At 42.3% G+C, this 22,712-nt stretch overlaps 1 protein-coding gene across 2 annotated transcripts; it reads right to left on the bottom strand.

Moving 5' to 3' along the window:
- Window positions 1-3,230: 3,230 nt before the first annotated feature.
- On the bottom strand, window positions 3,231-21,149 carry mier2 (MIER family member 2). 2 transcript variants are annotated; one of them, XM_062959568.1, is made up of 13 exons: window positions 21,071-21,149; window positions 17,961-18,048; window positions 16,837-17,021; window positions 13,560-13,688; window positions 11,057-11,180; window positions 10,763-10,869; window positions 10,384-10,453; window positions 10,152-10,306; window positions 8,488-8,569; window positions 8,254-8,348; window positions 7,775-7,878; window positions 7,507-7,643; window positions 3,231-6,791 (listed from the first exon to the last, which is right to left on the bottom strand). In XM_062959568.1, exons 1-13 carry the CDS (start codon window positions 21,077-21,079, stop codon window positions 6,376-6,378), a joined length of 1,701 nt encoding a protein of 566 aa, XP_062815638.1. In that variant the 5' UTR covers window positions 21,080-21,149; the 3' UTR covers window positions 3,231-6,375. The 2 variants fall into 2 exon arrangements, with proteins under 2 accessions (XP_062815638.1, XP_062815639.1); XM_062959569.1 differs by having other exon boundaries at window positions 10,152-10,303.
- Window positions 21,150-22,712: the final 1,563 nt, after the last annotated feature.

Below are 22,712 nucleotides of genomic sequence, written 5' to 3'. Positions count from 1 at the left end.
CTAAGCGGATATATATCTATATATATAAGGTAGTCGGGAAGGAAATTTGTGGAAATCCGGCAGATTAGACGACATGGATATATATCTATATCTATAAGATAGTCGGGAAGAAAATTTCCGGAAATCCGGCAGATTAGACGACACGGATATATATCTATATTTATAAGATAGTCGGGAAGGAAATTTGTGGAAATCTGGCAGATTGGACGACACGGATGGAGATATATATATATATATATGATAGTCGGGAAGGAAATTTGTGGAAATCCGGCAGATTGGACTACGCGGATATATATATATATATATATAATAGTCGAGAAGGACATTTGCGGAAATCTGGCAGATTAGACGACACGGATATATATCTATATATATAAAAGATAGTCGGGAAGAAAATTTCTGAAAATCCGGCAGATCAGAAGACACGGATATATATATATATAAGATCGTCAGGAAGAACATTTGCAGAAATCCGGCAGATTAGACGACACGGATATATATCTCTATATATAAAAGATAGTCGGGAAGAAAATTTGCGGAAATCCGGCAGATTGGACTATGTGGATATATCTATCTATCTATCTATCTATCTATCTATCTATCTATCTATATATAAAATAGTCGGGAATGAAATTTTTGGAAATCTCGCAGATCGGACTACGTGGATGGATATATATATATATATATATATATATATATATATACATAAGATAGTCGGGAAGGAAATTTACGGAAATCTGACAGATTGGACTACACGGTTATATATCTATATATATAATAGTCGGGAAGGAAATTTGCGGAAATCCGGCAGATTGGACTATGCGGATATATATATAAGATAGTTGGGAAGGAAATTTGCGGAAATCTGGCAGATTGGACTAAGCGGATATATATCTATATCTATATATATAAAAGAGTGATGGCATCACGGCGATTCACAAAACAACAAAAGTACAGGCCCCCCAACCTCAAAATTTGACAACACAACCCATCATCCACGCCTCAAGGTTGATACAACAAAAAGAAAAGAAAAATAAAGTCCTAATTAGAGGGAGAGCAATATTTTTTTATCCAATTGCTGCCAGTTTAGAGGGCTAATCTCTGCCCACTTGGTTGCCTAGCAACCAAGGGACAGCCAGGTTTCAGTTAGGGGACAGGCAGATTTAGGCCTCACTTAGGCTTCTTCCACAGATTATCTAATTTGCACTGGATTATATGGCAGTGTAGACTCAAGGCCCTTCCACACAGCTATATAAACCATTTAGAATCTTACATTATCTGCTTTGCACTGGATTATCTTGACTCCACACTACCATATAATCCACTTCAGTGTGCATTTTATACAGCTGTGAAGAAGGAGCCTCATATAATCCAGTTCTGAGCAGATAATATAAGATTAGAAATATACAGTAGAGTCTCACTTATCCAACACTCGCTTATCCAACGTTCTGGATTATCCAACGCATTTTTGTAGTCAATGCTTTCAATATATCGTGATATTTTGGTGAAATTCATAAATACAGTAATTACTATATAGCATTACTGTGTACTGAACTACTTTTTCTGACAAATTTGTTGTCTAACATGATGTTTTGGTGCTTCATTTGTAAAATCATAACTTAATTTGATGTTTAATAGGGTTATCCTTAATTCCTCATTATCCAACATATTCGCTTATCCAACGTTCTGCCGGCCCGTTTATGTTGGATAAGTGAGACTCTACTGTACTGTATTTACAAATTTACCACTAAAATATCACAATTAATTTAAAACACTGACTACAAAAACATTGATTATGAAAAGGCAGACTGCGTTGGATAATCCAGAACATTGTATAAGCGAATGTTGGATAAGTGAGATTCTTCTTTAATATGAAATAATTACTGGGATAGAATAATGCAGAACAATATAATCTCTAAAACCAGGACAGTAAATAAACAGGGGAATTCCACACAGGAAACAATCAGGGCCAGCTAACACCTCCCAACAAAGTATTCCCATAATCAAAGTCTGGCAAAGCCTGTTTTCTCAGGGCCACAGACAGTAGAAGCACATAAAATATCGCAAACAACATCACTCTGAAAACAAGGGAATTCCAGACAGGAAACAATCAGGGCCAGCTAACACCTCCCAACAAAAAATTCACTCAGGGAGGAAACAGCCAGGCTTTAAAGCTGCAAGGCCATTACATCCTAATCATTTTTCCTAATTGCAGCATTCATACTTGCCTCCAACAAACAAACAAAAAAACCAATCAGAAATATTGTATATTCACAACCTTTAGGAAATAATATCTCCTGATGGCGCAGCATGTTAAAGCGCTGAGCTGCTGAACTTCTGGACTGAAAGGCCACAGGTTTGAATTGGGGGAGCGGAGAGAGCCCCCACTGTTAGCCCCAGCTTCTGCCAACCCAGAAGTTCGAAAACATGCAAATGTGAGTGCATCAATAGGTACTGCTCCGGCGGGAAGGTAACGCCGCTCCATGTAGTCATCCCACATGACCTTGGAGGAGTCTACGGACAACGCTGGCTCTTTGGCTTAGAAATGGAGATGAGCACCAACCCCCATAGTCAGACATGACTGGACTTAACGTCAGGGGAAAACGTTTACCCTTGACCTTAACTACCACCAATTCCTCAATACTTTATTTCCCATGCCACCAGACTTCGCCACAGCAACGCGTGGCCGGGCACAGCTAGTATATATATATATAATAGTCGGGAAGGAAATTTGCGGAAATCCGGCAAATTGGACTACACGGATATATATCTATCTATATATAATAGTTGCAAAGGAATTTTGCGGAAATCTGGCAGATTGGACGACACGGACACACACACACACACACACACACACACACACATATATATATATATATATTAGTCGGGAAGGAAATTTGTGGAAATCCGGCAGATTGGACTAAGCGGATATATATCTATATATATAAGATAGTCGAGAAGAAAATTTGCAGAAATCCGGCAGATTGGACGACATGGAGATATATATATATATATAGTCAAGAAGGAAATTTGTGGAAATCCGGCAGATTGGACTATGCGGATATATATCTATATCTATATCTATATAATAGTCAGGAAGGTAATTTTGCGGAAATCCAGCAGATCGGACGAAACGGATATATATATAAGATAGTCGGGAAGGAAATTGGTGGAAATCTGGCAGATCGGATGACACGGATATATATATAAAAAAAGACTCGACTCTCCCGTTTGGATGCAGGGATTTTTCCCTCTCCCAAAACATATTCTTTTTAATAAATAATTGAAGGATATTCATCACAGTGGAGGCCTTCCCTGCTTGTCACAACGGGGAAAAACGAGGACAAAAATCCCACCTCCTTCCGCTAAGGAAAATATAATACGGGCTCTTTGCTCTTTCTTACCGGTAGCCCCGCCCGCCTTCCCCACACAACCCGACCATTGTATCCACCTCCTTGCAACCTGTAAACAAACTCGAAGGATATATATATATATATATATATATATATATATATATATATGTATAAATAGACATAATAAAAAATAACCGACGACGGGGCGGATTCGAGTCCGTTTCAGAAAGAGATTTACAGAAATAGAGACGCTGCAGTTCCTCCTCCCTGCCAAGAGGGGGAGACAAGGGAAGTGAGTGCTGCCCCCTAGAGGCAGACGACGGGAAAGCAGAAAAACGAATCCCAAGTATACTCTTCCGGTCACGTTTCCGAAAATGTGGTATGCCCACATTATTATTTGGTGGGGCGGGGCCAGACATAGGAAATCCTCCCCCCCAGGACCCCTTCCTGCAGGAAAGGACATTAGGAAATCTTAAATTGATTTATAGTTTCTAACCCCTGAGAGTTATGAATGGATATATCTGGAGCAGAGTGTGCTAGAATGGTTCGGCGCACAAGAACGTTGTTGCACCCCGACTTGAGCCAATAGGAGAAAGGTAACAAATAAAATATTGTGTTGTCGAAGTCGCTGTGCATTTTTCGGGCTGCCTGGTCACGTTCCAGAAGCATGGTATGTATCATGCATCACCTTGACAGCATCATTTTTCAAGATTTTAAACAATCCAACTGGGATCCCATTTTCTCCTGCTGCCTTGTTATTAGCAATGCTTCTTAAGGCCAATTTAACCTCATTCTTCAGGATGTCTGGTTCTGATTCACTCCCCACACTGTCAAAACTATCCTTCCTACACAGATCAAGATTTTAAACAATTCAGCTGGGATCCCGTTGTCTCCTGCTGCCTTGTTATTAGCAATGCTTCTTAAGGCCCATTTAACCTCACTCTTCGGGATGTGTGGTTCTAATTCACTCTCCACACTGTCAAAGCTGTCCTCGATATTATCCTTCCTACACAGATCAAGATTTTAAACAATTCAGCTGGGATCCCGTCGCCTCCTGCTACCACGTTATTAGCAAAGCTTCTTAAGGCCCATTTAACCTCACTCTTCGGGATTTCTAATTCTAATTCACTCTCCACACTGTCAAAGCAATTCCTCGATATTATCCTTCCTACACAGATCAAGATTTTAAACAATTCAGCTGGGATCCCGTCGCCTCCTGCTACCACGTTATTAGCAAAGCTTCTTAAGGCCCATTTAACCTCACTCTTCGGGATTTCTAATTCTAATTCACTCTCCACACTGTCAAAGCAATTCCTCGATATTATCCTTCCTACACAGATCATGATTTTAAACAATTCAGCTGGGATCCCATTGTCTCCTACTACCTTGTTATTAGCAATGCTTCTTAAGGCCCATTTAACTTCACTCTTTGGGATGTCTAGTTCTAATTCACTCCCCACACTGTCAAAACTATACTGGATATTATCCTTTCTACACAGATCAAGATTTTAAAAAATTCAACTGGGATCTTGTCATCTCCTACTGCCTTGTTATTAGCAATGCTTTTTAAGGCCCATTTAACCTCACTGATTGGGATTTCTGCTTCTAATTCTCTCTCCACACTGTCAAAACGATCCTCGATATTATCCTTCCTACACAGATCAAGATTTTAAACAATTCAGCTGGGATCCCATTGTCTCCTGCTGCCTTGTTATTAGTAATACTTCTTAAGGCTTATTCAACCTCTCTCCTCACGATGTTTAGTTCTAATTCCACACCGTCAAAGTGATCCTCGATATTATTATCATTCCTATACAGATCTTCTGTATATTCTCACCACCTTTTCTTGATCTCATCAGCTTCAGTTAGGTCCTTCCATCTTTGTTTTTGATCACACCCAATGTTTCTAATTTGTCTTTATTTACTGTCCTGATTTTAGTGCCCTGGACTATAGACCCCGTGTGCCTGGTTTCCAACAGACCTCACAACCTCTGAGGAGGCCTGCCATAGATGTGGGCGAAACGTCAGGAGGGAATGCTTCCGGATACATTGGCCAGACAGCCCGGAAAACTCACAGCCACCCACTAGTTCCAGTCATGGAAGAGGATGCCTGTGGGCGAAATGTCAAGCTTCTGGGACATGGCCAGACAGCCCGGAAAACTCACAGCAACCCGTTTCATGGCTTCTCCCGGATCGTAACTATCTAAAGTTGACCCAAAACCGATTGGTACTAATGTTGGAGACTGGTTCCTGGTCAAAAACAAAGACTGGGAGCCACTGTTTCAAAAGGACAGCAGAATGGGGATGATGGGCGGGGATAGGGACCAAAAGCAACTCAGTTCGAGTAAACACAGGGCAAGAATTCAACTCCCAAATTTAAATAAAACGATACAAGAGGTACCACTGACGGCCGCCGCAACTGGAAACCGAGGTCGCAACCCGCGTACTGTTGACGGCCAACTTCTTTGGGTCTCCGACTCCCAGAAATGCGAGCTCGTCATCGGCCAGGAATTCTGGAAGTCGGAGTCCAAAATGCCCGGCAGCCGACACTTTTCTGCCCTTCAAAGTTACTCCAAAGTTCCTCCAAAGTGCTTGTGACAAATCTCTCTGTTATATCCCTTATGATACCCAAGCGCCGGAGGCTGGTGATAATTGGCGAGCATTACGACGGTGCACGTCATGACGTTATGGCTGTGTATGTCTCGCTTCTTGAGGTTCGCTTTCCCTCCGCTCGGCCCCGAACTCCCTTCCGGACCTCACTGCAGCAGGGTGGGGAAGGTTCTGCCCGTCCTTCCTCTGCACCGACCCCACGGGGGCCACGGTCCCCCCGCCGCCGGCTTTCCATGACCGAGGCCGAGCGAGAGAGACGACCCGAGGAGGGGTGTTTGGTTTCGCTGAAGGGCGATCTCGAAGCAGGGTGGCGGTCTGGAAAAAGAGGTCCCGATTCCGGTCCCGGGGTTAGAGGGTCAGCCCCCCCACCCCGACTCTAAGATTCGGTCCAAGCTACAAAACCGCAGCGTCGTCACTGAGACACAGAGTCCACGTGGGCCGTCGTCGGGGTCGGACAAGTCGACGGAGCGGCCAAGAAGCTGTTGACCTCCCCGAGGCCGAGGAGGCCGAAGCTGGGGACGGATAAGGACACTTGTGCGGGGGGCAGCGACGTCTCGGGGTCCCCGCCCAGTCCCGCGTGGCCGGAGAGTAAAGGCAGCCGCTCGGCCACATCCCGAGGGAGGGGGAAGCCCACGGCCATGGCTTCCCCCGAGCACCGTAGCGGCTCCTGCTTGGACGCTGGGTAGAAGCCGCCGGGGGGCGGAGAAGGGGAGGTTCGGCCGGGCGGGGGCCCCTCTTCGGGAGGGTCGAAGGAACAGTTTGTTTCGGAAGGAGTGCTGCACTCGTAGCCGTGGCCCGACTCGCTGGCGCTCTCCATGCTCAAGGGCTCTGCGGAAGAAAAGGGCGGTCGTGAAGCAGACAGAGGGGAAAAAACACACATGGGATCGATATAGTATTACTATATACTAGCTGTACCCGGCCACGTGTTGCTGTGGCGTAGTCTCACTAAACGAGAAAAGATCGAGAAAGAGCAAGTTTCAGATATAATAATAATAATAATAACATCACACAGTCCTAGACACTTGGGAAGTGTTCGACTTGTGATTTTGTGATACGAAATCCAGCATACCTATCTTGTTTGCTGTGTCATAATAATAATAATAATAATAATAATAATAATAAAGTCAAAGAAGAACATGCCCTGGCAGAATATGTCAAGCAAAGTGAAGAACCTGCTTTGATTGAAGTCAAAAATCAGAAACTCCTCAAAGCACAGCAGACAAATAACCAGTACAAGAAAACCGCACTACAAAGTAGAGCAGAATCAGTACAAGAAAGCCGCACTACAAACTAGAGCAGAATCAGTACAAGAAAGCCGCACTACAAACTAGAGCAGAATCAGTACAAGAAAATCGCACTACAAACTAGAGCACAATCAGTACAAGAAAGCCGCACTACAAACTAGAGCAGAATCAGTACAAGAAAACCGCACTACAAACTAGAGCAGAATCAGTACAAGAAAACCGCACTACAAACTAGAGCAGAATCAGTACTGCTTGTTTGCTGTGTCATACAATAAAAATAATAAGCTTGGCCTTGTTACCTGTGCCTTCCATCGCCAGGTGTTCCGGGTTGAAGCGTGGGTTGAGGCAACCCGTTGCTGATGCGATGGTCGGCGAGCCACGGGAGCGGCTGGCGTTCTCCCCTTCGCCGCCCTCTAAAAAATTATCCGCGAAATCCCTAGAAACGAAAAAAAAGAACCAAATCGTTTGGGTGTCGACAATTAGGGCTCCGGGTTTCTTGTTGGGGTCACTGTCATGTATTTGGAGGTCGAAAATTGATTGCGAATAGTTCCAAGGCGAGGGACGTACTTTTTCTTCCCGAACCGCGTCTGCTGGGTGAAGTAGTCGTAGCGCTCCGACTTCTTCCACATGTAATAGTATTCCACACACTCGCCCACCGACCGGGTGCGGACCTGCCGGGGAAAAAGACAACACAATGGCTTCTGTGGGTTGTCATTCTTCGGTTGACAAAAGCCGGAACAGGCCGGGCTGTGGCGCCACTGGTTAATAGTAAGCTGCAATAAATCACTACTGACTGAGAGGTCATTGGAGTGCGAGCAAACGAGAGTCCAAAAGTGGCAGGCTAAAACCTGGAATATCAATCAGTGGCGGACGCGAGACTGCTCAAATGACATTTGTTTATCATGCCAAGTTTTTAACTTTATTGGTAGTTTTTTATACATTATAGCTGCATTCTCAATTTGCTTCTGACATGATAAATAATAATAATAATAATAATGAGGGAAAAGAGAGAGACACAAAAAGCAAAGGGAAGATTCGTGTCTGACCTTGTTGGCCTGGATCAGGTGGAAGTTTTTGCCGTGGACCCGGAAGCCGTGCTCAAAGTTCCTGCACTCCTCGTCGCTCCAGGCGCACAGCTCGTCTGCACGAAAGGCATGGCGGAAACGTGGTTATAGAGATAGTTAAATACGTTATGTCACACAAGGGGCAGTCAAGGGGGACAAAGGTTAGAAGATGGAAAGTTCTGGCCAACCGGAACAAGGGCGCGCTCTCTCGCTCACCTCGAATGACCTTCACGTTGAACCGGAGCCTCCGGAGCGCTTCTTCGGCATTGAAGTTGCATTTCACCAATTCGTACAAGGCCTATGGAGGAAACGATGGTAATAATAATAATAATAATAACAACAACTCCTCAAAACACAGCAGACAAAGAATCAGTACAAGAAAACCGCACTACAAACTAGAGCAGAATCAGTACAAGAAAACTGCACTACAAACTAGAGCTGACAGCTGGCACAACAAAACACTGCATGGAAAGTTCCTTGACAAAATTGAAGGAAAAGCTGATAAGGAGAAGACAGTATGACACAGCAAACGAGATATATATGCTGGATAATAATAATAATAATAATAATAATAATAATAATAATAATAACAACTTTATTTTTGTATCCTGCCTCCGCCTACACGAAGGGACTTGGGGAGGCTCACATGGGGACGAGCCCGACAAGTAATAATAAAAATAATAACTTTATTTTTGTATCCCGCCTCCATCTCCACGAAGGGACTCAGGGCGGCTCACGTAGGGCCAGGCCCAGGTAATCAAAATAATAATAATAGTAATAATAATAATAATAAAACAGTAAAGCAAAACAAGTAAAACAAACAGTCAAAGAAGAAAAATATGTAAAGCAAAGTGAAGAACCTGCTTTGATTGAAGTCAAAAATCAAACTCCTCAAAACACAGCAGCCAAAGAATCAGTACAAGAAAACCGCACTACAAACTAGAGCAGAATCAGTACAAGAAAACCGCACTACAAACTAGAGCAGAATCAGTACAAGAAAACCGCACTACAAACTAGAGCAGAATCAGTACAAGAAAACCGCACTACAAACTAGAGCAGAATCGGTACAAGAAAACTGCACTACAAACTAGAGCAGAATCAGTACAAGAAAACCACACTACAAACTAGAGCAGAATCAGTACAAGAAAACTGCACTACAAACTAGAGCAGAATCAGTACAAGAAAACTGCACTACAAACTAGAGCAGAATCAGTACAAGAAAACCGCACTACAAACTAGAGCAGAATCAGTACAAGAAAACCGCACTACAAACTAGAGCAGAATAAGTACAAGAAAACCGCACTACAAACTAGAGCAGAATCGGTACAAGAAAACCACACTACAATCTAGAGCAGAATCAGTACAAGAAAACCACACTACAAACTAGAGCAGAATCGGTACAAGAAAACCGCACTACAAACTAGAGCAGAATCGGTACAAGAAAACCGCACTACAAACTAGAGCAGAATCGGTACAAGAAAACCGCACTACAAACTAGAGCAGAATCGGTACAAGAAAACCGCACTACAAACTAGAGCAGAATCGGTACAAGAAAACCGCACTACAAACTAGAGCAGAATCGGTACAAGAAAACCGCACTACAAACTAGAGCAGAATCGGTACAAGAAAACCGCACTACAAACTAGAGCAGAATCGGTACAAGAAAACCGCACTACAAACTAGAGCAGAATCGGTACAAGAAAACCGCACTACAAACTAGAGCAGAATCAGTACAAGAAAACCGCACTACAAACTAGAGCAGAATCAGTACAAGAAATCCGCACTACAAACTAGAGCAGAATAAGTACAAGAAAACTGCACTACAAACTAGAGCTGACAGCTGGCACAACAAAACACTGTCCACTGAAGCCATAGCTCACCTGCTCATTGTCCTTCACGGCCTCTCCTTCCACAAGGTTGGCGTTGGAGACCCCGTCCCACCGCCTCTTGATGGCCCGGAAGAGGAACTCCTCGACGTCTTGCTCCGGGAGGATGTTTGGGTCCCAAAGCAGCTGGTCTTCGTTTTCGTAGACTGCTAGAGAAAAGACCGTGGGGTGAAATCCCAACCTGGCGAGGCAACAGGCCATGGCAAAGGAAAGGAAGTCCTCCTACCTTTTTCACCGTGTTGGTGTAAATTGAGGAGGGGAACGGCTGCCTGGTACTGAGGCCCAACCATAATCTCCTGTAAAATTGAAACAAAACATGGAGAATGCACCTATTTTATATTTTTTTTGGGAGACTGCATCAACTATTTCACTATTATTATAGTGAAACAAAACATAGTAACAGTAACATAGTAAAACAAGAGTATTTCTTTGACCTTGAGCTGCCTTCTTCTGCGCGATTCCTGCACCTGATTCTCTCCCCACTGGTATCTCTAAGCCAGCTGCTCTCTCAGATGAGCTCATGTTATCCTAGGTTGCTAAACTCCTAAAGTTGGTAATAATAATAATAATAATAATAATAATAATAATAATAATAATAGATTTACCTTCTTGCAGTCATTTCTGGGGATGGAGTCTTCTTCGGAGTCCTCCGCCGAGAAAGTCGCGGACGGGGAAGAGCAGTGGCCCTTGTCTTCGTCGGCGAGGAAGCCCGCTTTGAGAGAGAGAGATATAAAAACAAGACTTGATTCTTCCCGCCTTTTTATTCTAAGTGGTAAACCACGAGCCACATTCGAAAGAATCAGTACAAGAAAACCACACTACAAACTAGAGCAGAATCAGTACAAGAAAACTGCACTACAAACTAGAGCAGAATCAAGAAAACATTCGATAAATCTTACAGCTGGTTCGGTTGCGGAAAAGGTCCGAGGCGTCGTGGGACGTCACCGAGGGCGTGAGATCGTCGGCCGACGACTGCGTCTCCTCTTCCTCTTCGCCGGAGAGAAGGTCCTTCGCGATTTGCTCCTGGAAGGAAAATCGAAACATATTTTACGTCCTGATGCCGTTTGGGGGGATGATGGGTCCAAGGACGATGGGATTTGCAGTACTTTCTATCGCTTCTACTCTCACAGACCACTGCGATGCCCACCAGTGACGGAACTGGACCAAACTCGCCACACAGAACCCCCATGAACCCATTTACGTCCTGGGGCAGATTGGGAGAGGATGGACCATGGATGATGGGATTTGCAGTACTTTCAATCGCTTCTACTCTCACAGACCACTGCGATGCCCACCAGTGACGGAACTGGACCAAACTCGCCACACAGAACCCCCATGAACCCCTTTACGTCCTGGGGCAGATTGGGAGAGGATGGACCATGGATGATGGGATTTGCAGTACTTTCAATCGCTTCTACTCTCACAGACCACTGCGATGCCCACCAGTGACGGAACTGGACCAAACTCGCCACACAGAACCCCCGTGAACCCCTTTACGTGCTGGGGCAGATTGGGAGAGGATGGACCATGGATGATGGGATTTGCAGTACCTTCACTCACTTCTTGAGACCACAGCAACTGCCACAAATGAAAGAACTGAACCAAACTCGGCACACATATCCCAATTGATACACTATACACGCTGCAGCAGTTTGGGAGAGGATGGACCATGGATGATGGGATCTGCAGTACCTTCCCTCACTTCTTGAGACCACAGCAACTGCCACAAATGAATGAACTGAACCAAACTTGGCACACATATCCCAATTGATACACTATACACGCTGCAGCAGTTCGGGGGAGGATAGACCAAGAATGATGGGATTTGCAGTACTTTCAAGCACTTTGTCTCTAGTACTCTAACTAATAACGGATCAGGAGCAAACTTGGCACATCACCTATTTTACGTCCTGTTGCAGTTTGAAGGAGGACATACCAAGGATAATGGGACTTGCAGTTCAGAGAGGATGGACCATGGATGATGGGATTTGCAGTACCTTCACTCACTTCCTGAGACCATCAACTGCATCAAATGACTGATCAAGACCAAACCTGTCACACAGAGCCCCCATGGCCCACTCAATACCCTGGTGAGGTTTGGGGGACGATGGACCTTGGACAATGGGAATGTCAGGGTATTGTGTATTGTGAAATGTTAAAATCAATCTGGGTTATTAGAAATGCCTTATGTGTTAGTTTTTCGACAAGGCATTTCAGCAGTTATGGAGTTAATAAGAGTCTGCTATGATTGACGTATCACAGGACCAATGGGGTCAAGTTTGTTTTGACCGGGACTTTCCTTCTTGTTCCTGTGGAATGCAGAGGAGTTTCCTGAGCAGTGAAGAGCTGTGTCTGTGTGTGCATGAGTCGCTTCGGCAAGAGCACTCATGGAGAGAAGGACTGATTTGCTCTGTTTGTATATAGTCATGTAAATAAAGATATATTGCCGTTGGATTTCCAACCGAACCCTCGTCTGCTGGAGTGTGTTTGTCCAGTGCTGTTTTTCCACACGGGGAGACAGTCTGGAGAATGGTGAATTTTTGGATTACCCTCTGCTACCCATCATCCCCTGACAGGGAACTGCAATACCTTCACTCACTTTCTGAGAGCACTGCGACTCCCACCAATGACTAATATTTATTTATTTATTTATTTACAGCATTTATATTCTGCCCTTCTCACCCCGAAGAGGACTCGGGGTGGATCACATTACACATATAGGCAAACATTCAATGCCTTTTAGCATAGAACAAAGACAAGACAAACACAGGCTCCGAGCGGGCCTCGAACTCATGACCTCCTGGTCAGAGTGATTCATTGCAGCTGGTTGCAGCTGGCTTGCTCTCCAGCCTGCGCCACAGCCCGGGCCTATAATAAAGACCAAACTTGCCAGCCAGAGCCCTCATGACCCACCCTACATCCAGGAATGTTTTGGAAGAGTTTGGACCATGGATGATGGGACTTGCAGTATCTTCCCTCACTTCCCGAGACCACTGCGACCACCACCAATGTCTGATCAAGACCAAACTTGACACATAGAGTCCCCATGACCTACTTTACATCCTGGCAGTGTTTGGAGGAGGATGGACCATGGACGATGGGACTTGCATATGGGAGTTGTAGTTCCCCATACCAACTGAACCCTGCTAACACTGGATCGAGACTAAACTTGGAACATGGGCAAACAATGCCTTTCTCAAATGACCCGGGCACCGCCGGGTCCCCAAGCTAGTACATAATAAAAGCTCATAATTATAAAAAATTACACCCATAAGGTCCCCTTCGCTCGGCGTTGGGGTCATGCTAAAAGTTTCTCGAACGCCACCTAGTGACCGTTGTAGACGTTTACACAAATCCGTGGTGTGGTTTATTGCTATCAATTTTTTACGCCTGATCGTGTACCTTGTCCAAGGTCATGTCCGGGAGGTTCGGGGCAGCATCGTTGCTCTCGCTCTCCTGCTCCGAAGAGATGGGGTCGGAGGCCTCGTAGCCATAGAGCGCCAGCAATTCCTCAAAGGGCATTTCCGCGTTCTGAAAAAAAGAGAGAGCAAATGCTACATCAGAAGCAGAGAATCCTATGATGACCAAGTAGGAACCTTTTACCACTGCTGGTGGACTTGCAAAAAGCTAAAAATTATTGGAGGGAGATCCACCAGGCAATACAAAAGATGTTGCAGATTAAAATTAAACTAGATCCAAAATATTTTCTCTTGGGGCTGCTTAATATGCAAAATGATAAAAATAAAGAGATTCTTCTTAACTATCTCACCACGGCGGCAAGAATATTATATGCTAAATATTGGAAAAAGAAGGAAATTCCCGAGTTAAGTTGTTGGCTAGCAAAAGTTTTGGAAATAATGAATATGGACAAATTGACATACTTACTAAAAAATAACTATGGAATTCCAAGAAAGCAAACAAATTGGGATCCGGTAAAAAACTATTTGACTGAAATACAAATGAAGGTACTAATCTAATCTATATAGAAGGTTTGTAGATACAAAGCTAAGGAAAAGAAGTCACCTAGTAGAGAGAAGAAGTAAAAATGACTAAAAAGAAGAAAAACAAACTCTATAAAGTAACTGTGTATGAGATGGAAGTCTCTATTTTTTATTTTATTTTTTATATATATATATATTTCTTTTCTCTTTATTTTTCTTTTTTCTTGTAATCTATTCCCTTCCCTTCACCTCTTTCCTTGGAAATCATTGTTCTCACACTTTCACTGTAAGCCTTTTAGTTGAAAATCTAATAAAAAATTATATATATATAAAAAAGAAGCAGAGAATCCTAGATTCGGAAGAGAGAGGCTCGCCAAGCAATAGCTTGGAAGTGACCCGAGTCTCGGAAAATGTGGATTTTATTATTTATTTATTATTTATTAGCGACATTTATATCTCGCCCTTCTCACCCCGAAATATATTATAATTTTTTTACATACAATGTATTATATTATTAGTATAGCACACCATAAGCATTATATATTAGGAGTTTGGTTTTACCTTTCTCAGGTGTGTCAGGTTTGTGCGAGTAGTTTTTACTATACCCCTATACTGCAATATTATTTGTAATATTACATCTATATATATAAAAGAGTGATGGCATCACGGCGACACACAAAACAACAAAACTACAGGCCCCCCAACCTCGAAATTTGACAACACAACCCATCATCCACGCCTCTAAGTTGATACAACAAAAAGAAAAGAAAAATAAAGTCCTAATTACAGGGAGAGGAATAATTGCTTTTATCCAATTGCTGCCAGTTAGAAGGCTAAGCTCCTCCAACTTGGTCTGCTAGCAACCCAATAAAAAATAATAAAAAACTAAAAATTAATACAATAAAATACTATAATAACAGAAAATAACTAAAAATAATACAAGAAAATAATAAAATATAATAAATAAAAATATCTTACAATAAAATTAATAAAAAATTGCAAATAACGTCAAATAAAAATTACACAACAATTTTTAACCAATACCACCACCACTTGGCCACAGCAACGCGTGGTTGGGCACAGCTAGTATAATATATAACATACAATTATAACAGTCTATTATTATTATTATTATTATTATTATTGTTATATAGTATTACATTATAATATTATGATCAGTATTATATGTATATACAATATATATTATTAGTATAGCACACCATAAGCATTATATATTAGGAGTTTGATTTTACCTTTCTCAGGTGTGTCAGGTTTGTGAGCGTAGGCATTTGTACTATACCCCTATACTGCAATATTATTTGTAATATTACATGTAATATATAATATACAATTATTAAAGTGTATTATTATTATTATTATTGTTATATAGGATTACATTATACTATTATTATCAATATTATTATTGTTATATAGTGTTACATTATAATATTATTATCAATATTATATGTATATACAATATATTATATTATTAGTATAGCACACCATAAGCATTATATATTAGGAGTTTGATTTTACCTTTCTCAGGTTTGTCAGGTTTGTGCAAGTAGGTGTTTGTACTATACAATTATACTGCAATATTATTTGTAATATTACATGTAATATATAATACACAATTATAAGTGTATTATTATTGTTGTTGTTATATAGGATTACATTATAATATTATTATCAATATTATATGTATATACAATATATATTATTAGTATAGCACACCATAAGCATTATATATTCAGAGTTTGATTTTACTTTTCTCGGGTGTGTCAGCTTTGTGAGCGTAGGCATTTGTACTATACCACTATACTGCAATATTATTCGTAATATTACATGTAATATATAACATACAATTATTAAAGTGTATTATTATTATATAGGATTACATTATAATATTATGATCAATATTATATGTATATACAATATATTATATTATTAGTATAGCACACCATAAGCATTATATATTAGGAGTTTGATTTTACCTTTCTCAGGTGTGTCAGGTTTGTGCAAGTAGGCGTTTGTACTATACAATTATACTGCAATATTATTTGTAATATTACATGTAATATATAATACACAATTATAAGTGTATTATTATTATGTAGTATTGCATTATAATATTATGATCAATATGATATGTATTAGACATGTCCAAAAAATCGTTTTGAATCGTATATCGGAATTATTTTGGATTGTTCTCGCTTTCTGATACGCATTCCGAGACATTGTCTAACATCACAACCAGCAATGTAATTCGAACCATTGTTGGACCATTCTCTAATTGTCTCTTAATGTTTCGTTAATTTTTTTCCCCCCCATAATTTTTTTTAAAATATATTTTTAAAAATATTTTTAAAAATTGTTTCTTCAACCTACCTTGAATGGGAGCTTAGCGCTCCCCGGCCAATCAGAAGCTTCCACGATGGACGCAAAGGTGGGGGCTAACGTCCTCTGCGTCCACATGGAAGATTGCCATACAAGCCCAGTGTGTAGCGATTGCGCATGCGCGTCTGCCATTTTAGAAACATTTAGAATCATTACGAATTTTCGGAAATATTCGAAAGTTTTGGGTGAAAAAAATCGGAAATACTTTCTATATCGAAGCGCCAGCGCCCCCTACTTTAGAAACGAGAATTGAAACATTTTTTTCATCGATCGGACATGCCTAATATGCATATACAATATATTATATTATTAGTATAATAATAGAATATTAGTATTCCGACCTGGGCGGCATGGAAGCTCTTCTCTAGCTCGTCGAAAGGCTTGGCTTTCCCCTGCTCGTGGTCCTGGTGGTGGTGCTCCTCCTCCGCCTCTTCCTCCTCCTCTTCCGTCTCTTCCCGCACCCCGTAGTTCTGCGACAGGATCTCAGCCAGGTTGAAGCGGTGGTCAGCTGAGCCCATAGAAACCACTGCCGGGATTGAGTGACCATACTCATAATTTATTTATTTATTCATTTATTATTTATTACAAGCATTTATATCCCACCTAGCAGAAGACAGAAGTGCGAGTAGGTAAATAGGTACTGCTTTAAAAGCGGGGAGAGGTTATAAAAGGCGACTATAAGGACGGCAAAGCTCCTCGGCATGGAAGGTGGAGTTGAGCATAGCCTCCAGATGCCGGAGATGTGAAAAACCGGGAAAGCCTATATACTATAAATATAATATATCTATATATATAAAAGAGTGATGGCATCACGACGACCTACAAAGCAACAAAACTACAGGCCCCACAACCTCGAAATTTGACAACACAAGCCATCATCCACGCCTCTAGGTTGATACAACAAAAAGAAAAGAAAAATAAAGTCCTAATTAGAGAGAGAGAGGAATAATTGCTTTTATCCAATTGCTGCCAGTTAGAAGGCTAAGCTCCTCCAACTTGGTCTCCTAGCAACCCAATAAAAAATAATAAAAAACGCTAAAAAATAATAAAAAACACTAAAAAAATTAATACAATAAAATACTATAATAACAGAAAATAACTAAAAATAATACAAGAAAATTATAAAATATAATAAATAAAAAGATAACTTACAATAAGATTAATTAAAAAAAATACAAATAACGTCAAATAAAAATTACACAACAATTTTTAACCAATACCACCACCACTTTGCCACAGCAACGCGTGGCCGGGCACAGCTAGTATATTTATAATATATTTATGTTGTCTGTCCTTGTTAATTCAACACCGTTATATGCGTCCCCTCAGGGAGATAGATCGGAATATAAATAAAGTATATTATTATTCCTATATTATTGTATATTCTAGTATTATCATGTTATTATTAACAATATATTAATATATTGTTATATTATTATTTTATACAATATATTATAGCGCCTACCTGCCGTGGTATGAAGGCTGGGTCTCCCAGGACATAGGTTGTGGGCAGGGTAGGATACGACCCTGGGGCTTTGCCTCCCAACTGAGGCCTTTGGAAAAAGGAGGAAAACAAAGCGAGACGTTATCTAGAGATCCCCGTGAATGCCATCAAAAATGGATCAGAGAACACGGTGAACGTCACCAATGATGGATCTGGACCAAAGGTCCACTGGCATCCAGAGAACACAGTGAACTTCATCAATGATGGATCTGGACCAAGTTTAGCATACAGATCCATCATGGTGAAGTTTGGTGGGGTAATGACAGACGACGATGGGAGTTAAAGTCCGTTGACATCCAGAGATCACGGTGAACATCACCAATGACAGATCTGGGCCAAAGGTTCACTGGCATCCAGAGAACACTGCGAACCTCACCAATGATGGATCTGGACCAAGCTTGGCACACAGATCGATTATGTTGAGGTTCGGTGGGATGATAAGACGATGATGGGAGTTAAAGTCCGTTGACATCCAGAGATCACGGTGAACATCACCAATGATAGATCTGGACCAAAGGTTCACTGGCATCCAGAGAACACGGTGAACATTACCAATGATAGATCTGGACCAAAGTTCACTGGCATCCAGAGAACACGGTGAACTTCACCAATGATAGATCTGGACCAAAGGTCCACTGGCATCCAGAGATCACGGTGAACTTCACCAATGATAGATCTGGACCAAAGGTTCACTGGCATCCAGAGAACACTGTGAACTTCACCAATGATAGATCTGGACCAAAGGTCCACTGGCATCCAGAGATCACGGTGAACATCACCAATGATAGATCTGGACCAAAGGTCCACTGGCATCCAGAGAACACGGTGAACATCCCCAATGATAGATCTGGACCAAAGTTCACTGGCATCCAGAGAACACTGTGAACTTCACCAATGATAGATCTGGACCAAAGGTCCACTGGCATCCAGAGAACACGGTGAACATCACCAATGATAGATCTGGACCAAAGGTTCACTGGCATCCAGAGAACACGGTGAACATCACCAATGATAGATCTGGACCAAAGGTTCACTGGCATCCAGAGAACACGGTGAACATCACCAATGATAGATCTGGACCAAAGGTTCACTGGCATCCAGAGAACACGGTGAACATCACCAATGATAGATCTGGACCAAAGGTTCACTGGCATCCAGAGAACACGGTGAACATCACCAATGATAGATCTGGACCAAAGGTTCACTGGCATCCAGAGAACACGGTGAACATCAACAATGATAGATCTGGACCAAAGGTCCACTGGCATCCAGAGAACACGGTGAACATCACCAATGATAGATCTGGACCAAAGGTTCACTGGCATCCAGAGAACACGGTGAACATCACCAATGATAGATCTGGACCAAAGGTTCACTGGCATCCAGAGAACACGGTGAACATCACCAATGATAGATCTGGACCAAAGGTTCACTGGCATCCAGAGAACACGGTGAACATCAACAATGATAGATCTGGACCAATGGTCTACTGGCATCCAGAGATCACGGTGAACATCCCCAATGATAGATCTGGACCAAAGGTTCACTGGCATCCAGAGAACACGGTGAACATCACCAATGATAGATCTGGACCAAAGGTTCACTGGCATCCAGAGATCACGGTGAACATCACCAATGATAGATCTGGACCAATGGTCTACTGGCATCCAGAGAACACAGTGAACATCACCAATGATGGATCTGGACCAAGCTTGGCACAGAGGTCCATCATGGTGAGGTTTGGTGGGGTAATGACAGAGGATGATGGGAGTTAAAGTCCGCTGACATCCAGAGATCACGATGAACATCACCAATGATGGATCTGGACCAGAAGGTGACTGAGGATGATGGGAGTTAAAGTCCGCTGACATCCAGAGATCACGATGAACATCACCAATGATGGATCTGGACCAAGATTGGCACACAGATCCATCATGGTGCGGTTTCGTTGGGTAATGACAGATGATGATGGGAGTTAAAGTCCACTGTCATCCAGAGAACACTATGAACCTCATCAATGATAGATCTGGACCAGAAGGTGACTGAGGATGATGGGAGTTAAGGTTTGTTGACATCCAGAGAACACTATGAACCTCACTAATGATGGATCTGGACCAGAAGGTGACTGAGGATGATGGGAGTTAAAGTCTGTTGACATCCAGAGAACACTATGAACCTCATCAATGATGGATCTGGACCAGAAGGTGACCGAGGATGATGGGAGTTAAAGTCTGTTGACATCCAGAGAACACAGTGAACATCACTGATGATGGATCTGGACCAGAAGGTGACTGAGGATGATGGGAGTTAAAGTCTGTTGACATCCAGAGATCACGGTGAACATCACCAATGATGGATCTGAACCTGAAGTTGACTGAGGATGATGGGAGTTAAAATCCAATGACATCCAGAGAACACTATGAACCTCACCAATGATAGAACTGGACCAGAAGGTGACTGAGGATGATGGGAGTTAAAGTCTATTGACATCCAGAGAACACTATGAACCTCATCAATGATAGATCTGGACCAGAAGGTGACTGAGGATGATGGGAGTTAAAGTCTGTTGACATCCAGAGATCACAGTGAACATCACCAATGATGGATCTGGACCAGAAGGTGACTGAGGATGATGGGAGTTAAAGTCTATTGACATCCAGAGAACACTATGAACCTCATCAATGATCCTGGGCCCTCCAGGTGTTTTGGACTCCAACTCCCACAATTCCTAGCAGCCTGCCGGCTGCTAGGAATTGTGGGAGTTGTAGTCCAAAACACCTGGAGGGCCCCAGCCTGCTTTATCCTCCCCGAAACCACAACTGGGAACCAAAGCCTAAAACAAGGTATTAAAAAAACAGACACGAAAACATTGACCCCCCCCAAAAGGCCCCCAGAAGCCACCCCGTGGACCACACCAATAGGCCCCACCTGTTTGAGGCCAAAATCCCCCCCAAAAAACCCCAGACCCACCCCAGATGAGGGAGAGGGGGGACCCCGACTTTTTTTGAAAGGGGGGGGGGGGCGGGAGAGAACCCCCCCTGAGTTGACACTCCGGCCACACACTCACTCACCTCCGCCATAGCCGAGTGCGAACGGCCGTGGGGAGGGGGAGGGGGCGCCGAGGAGCCCCGGATGTGGAGCCGCGCTCTGATTGGCTGCTCCGCGGAAAGAGAGGGAGGGGCAGGGAGGGGGGGGAAGAGGCGAAATGTGAGGGAAGGGGTTGAGTTACATGTAAAATATGAGGTAAAATGTGAGGAAACTGAGGTAAAATATGAAGAGAAAGGGGGGTCTGAGGTAAAATATGGGGAAAGGAGAGAAAGTATGAGGTAAAATGTGAGGAAACTGAGGTAAAATATGGGGAAAAGAGGCAAAGTATGAGGTAAAATGTGAGGAAACTGAGGTAAAATATGAAGGGAAAGGGGGTCTGAGATAAAATATGGGGAAAGAAGAGAAAGTATGAGGTAAAATGTGAGGAAACTGAGGTAAAATATGGGGAAAAGAGGCAAAGTATGAGGTAAAATGTGAGGAAACTGAGGTAAAATATGAAGGGAAAGGGGGGTCTGAGGTAAAATATGGGGAAAGGAGAGAAAGTATGAGGTAAAATGTGAGGAAACTGAGGTAAAATATGGGGAAAAGAGGCAAAGTATGAGGTAAAATGTGAGGAAACTGAGGTAAAATATGAAGGGAAAGGGGGGTCTGAGGTAAAATATGGGGAAAGGAGAGAAAGTATGAGGTAAAATGTGAGGAAACTGAGGTAAAATATGGGGAAAAGAGGCAAAGTATGAGGTAAAATGTGAAGAAACAGGTAAAATATGGGGAAAAGAGGCAAAGTATGAGGTAAAATGTGAGGAAACTGAGGTAAAATATGAAGGGAAAGGGGGGTCTGAGGTAAAATATGGGGAAAGGAGAGAAAGTATGAGGTAAAATCTGAGGAAACTGAGGTAAAATGTGAGGAAACTGAGGTAAAATGTGAGGAAACTGAGGTAGAATATGAGGAAACTGAGGTAGAATATGAGGAAACTGAGGTAAAATATGAGCGGAAAGGGGGTCTGAGGTAAAATATGGTGAAAGGAAGGAAAGTATGAGGTAAAATGTGAGGAAACTGAGGTAAAATGTGAGGAAACTGAGGTAAAATGTGAGGAAACTGAGGTAGAATATGAGGAAACTGAGGTAAAATATGAGCGGAAAGGGGGTCTGAGGTAAAATATGGGGAAAGGAAGGAAAGTATGAGGTAAAATGTGAGGAAACTGAGGTAAAATGTGAGGAAACTGAGGTAAAATGTGAGGAAACTGAGGTAAAATGTGAGGAAACTGAGGTAAAATGTGAGGAAACTGAGGTAAAATGTGAGGAAACTGAGGTAAAATGTGAGGAAACTGAGGTAAAATGTGAGGAAACTGAGGTAAAATGTGAGGAAACTGAGGTAAAATATGGGGAAAAGAGGCAAAGTATGAGGTAAAATGTGAGGAAACTGAGGTAAAATATGGGGAAAAGAGGCAAAGTATGAGGTAAAATGTGAGGAAACTGAGGTAAAATATGAGCGGAAAGGGGGTCTGAGGTAAAATATGGGGAAAGGAAGGAAAGTATGAGGTAAAATGTGAGGAAACTGAGGTAAAATGTGAGGAAACTGAGGTAGAATATGAGGAAACTGAGGTAAAATATGAGCGGAAAGGGGGGTCTGAGGTAAAATATGGGGAAAGGAAGGAAAGTATGAGG

This window comes from Anolis carolinensis, unplaced genomic scaffold, assembly GCF_035594765.1.
Source record: "Anolis carolinensis isolate JA03-04 unplaced genomic scaffold, rAnoCar3.1.pri scaffold_7, whole genome shotgun sequence".
NCBI classification, from domain to species: Eukaryota; Metazoa; Chordata; class Lepidosauria; order Squamata; family Dactyloidae; genus Anolis; species Anolis carolinensis.
The sequence above is the reverse complement of the archived record's forward strand: the minus strand, read 5'-3'. Positions and strand labels throughout refer to the sequence as shown.

Excerpts from the sequence above, each read along its gene's own strand:
- mier2 (XM_062959568.1), bottom strand. Across the intron at positions 11,181-13,559 it reads CGGACATGACCTTGGACAAG|GAGCAAATCGCGAAGGACCT; the intron begins GTACACGATCAG and ends TTTTCCTTCCAG. Across the intron at positions 10,307-10,383 it reads ACACCAACACGGTGAAAAAG|CAGTCTACGAAAACGAAGAC; the intron begins GTAGGAGGACTT and ends TCTTTTCTCTAG.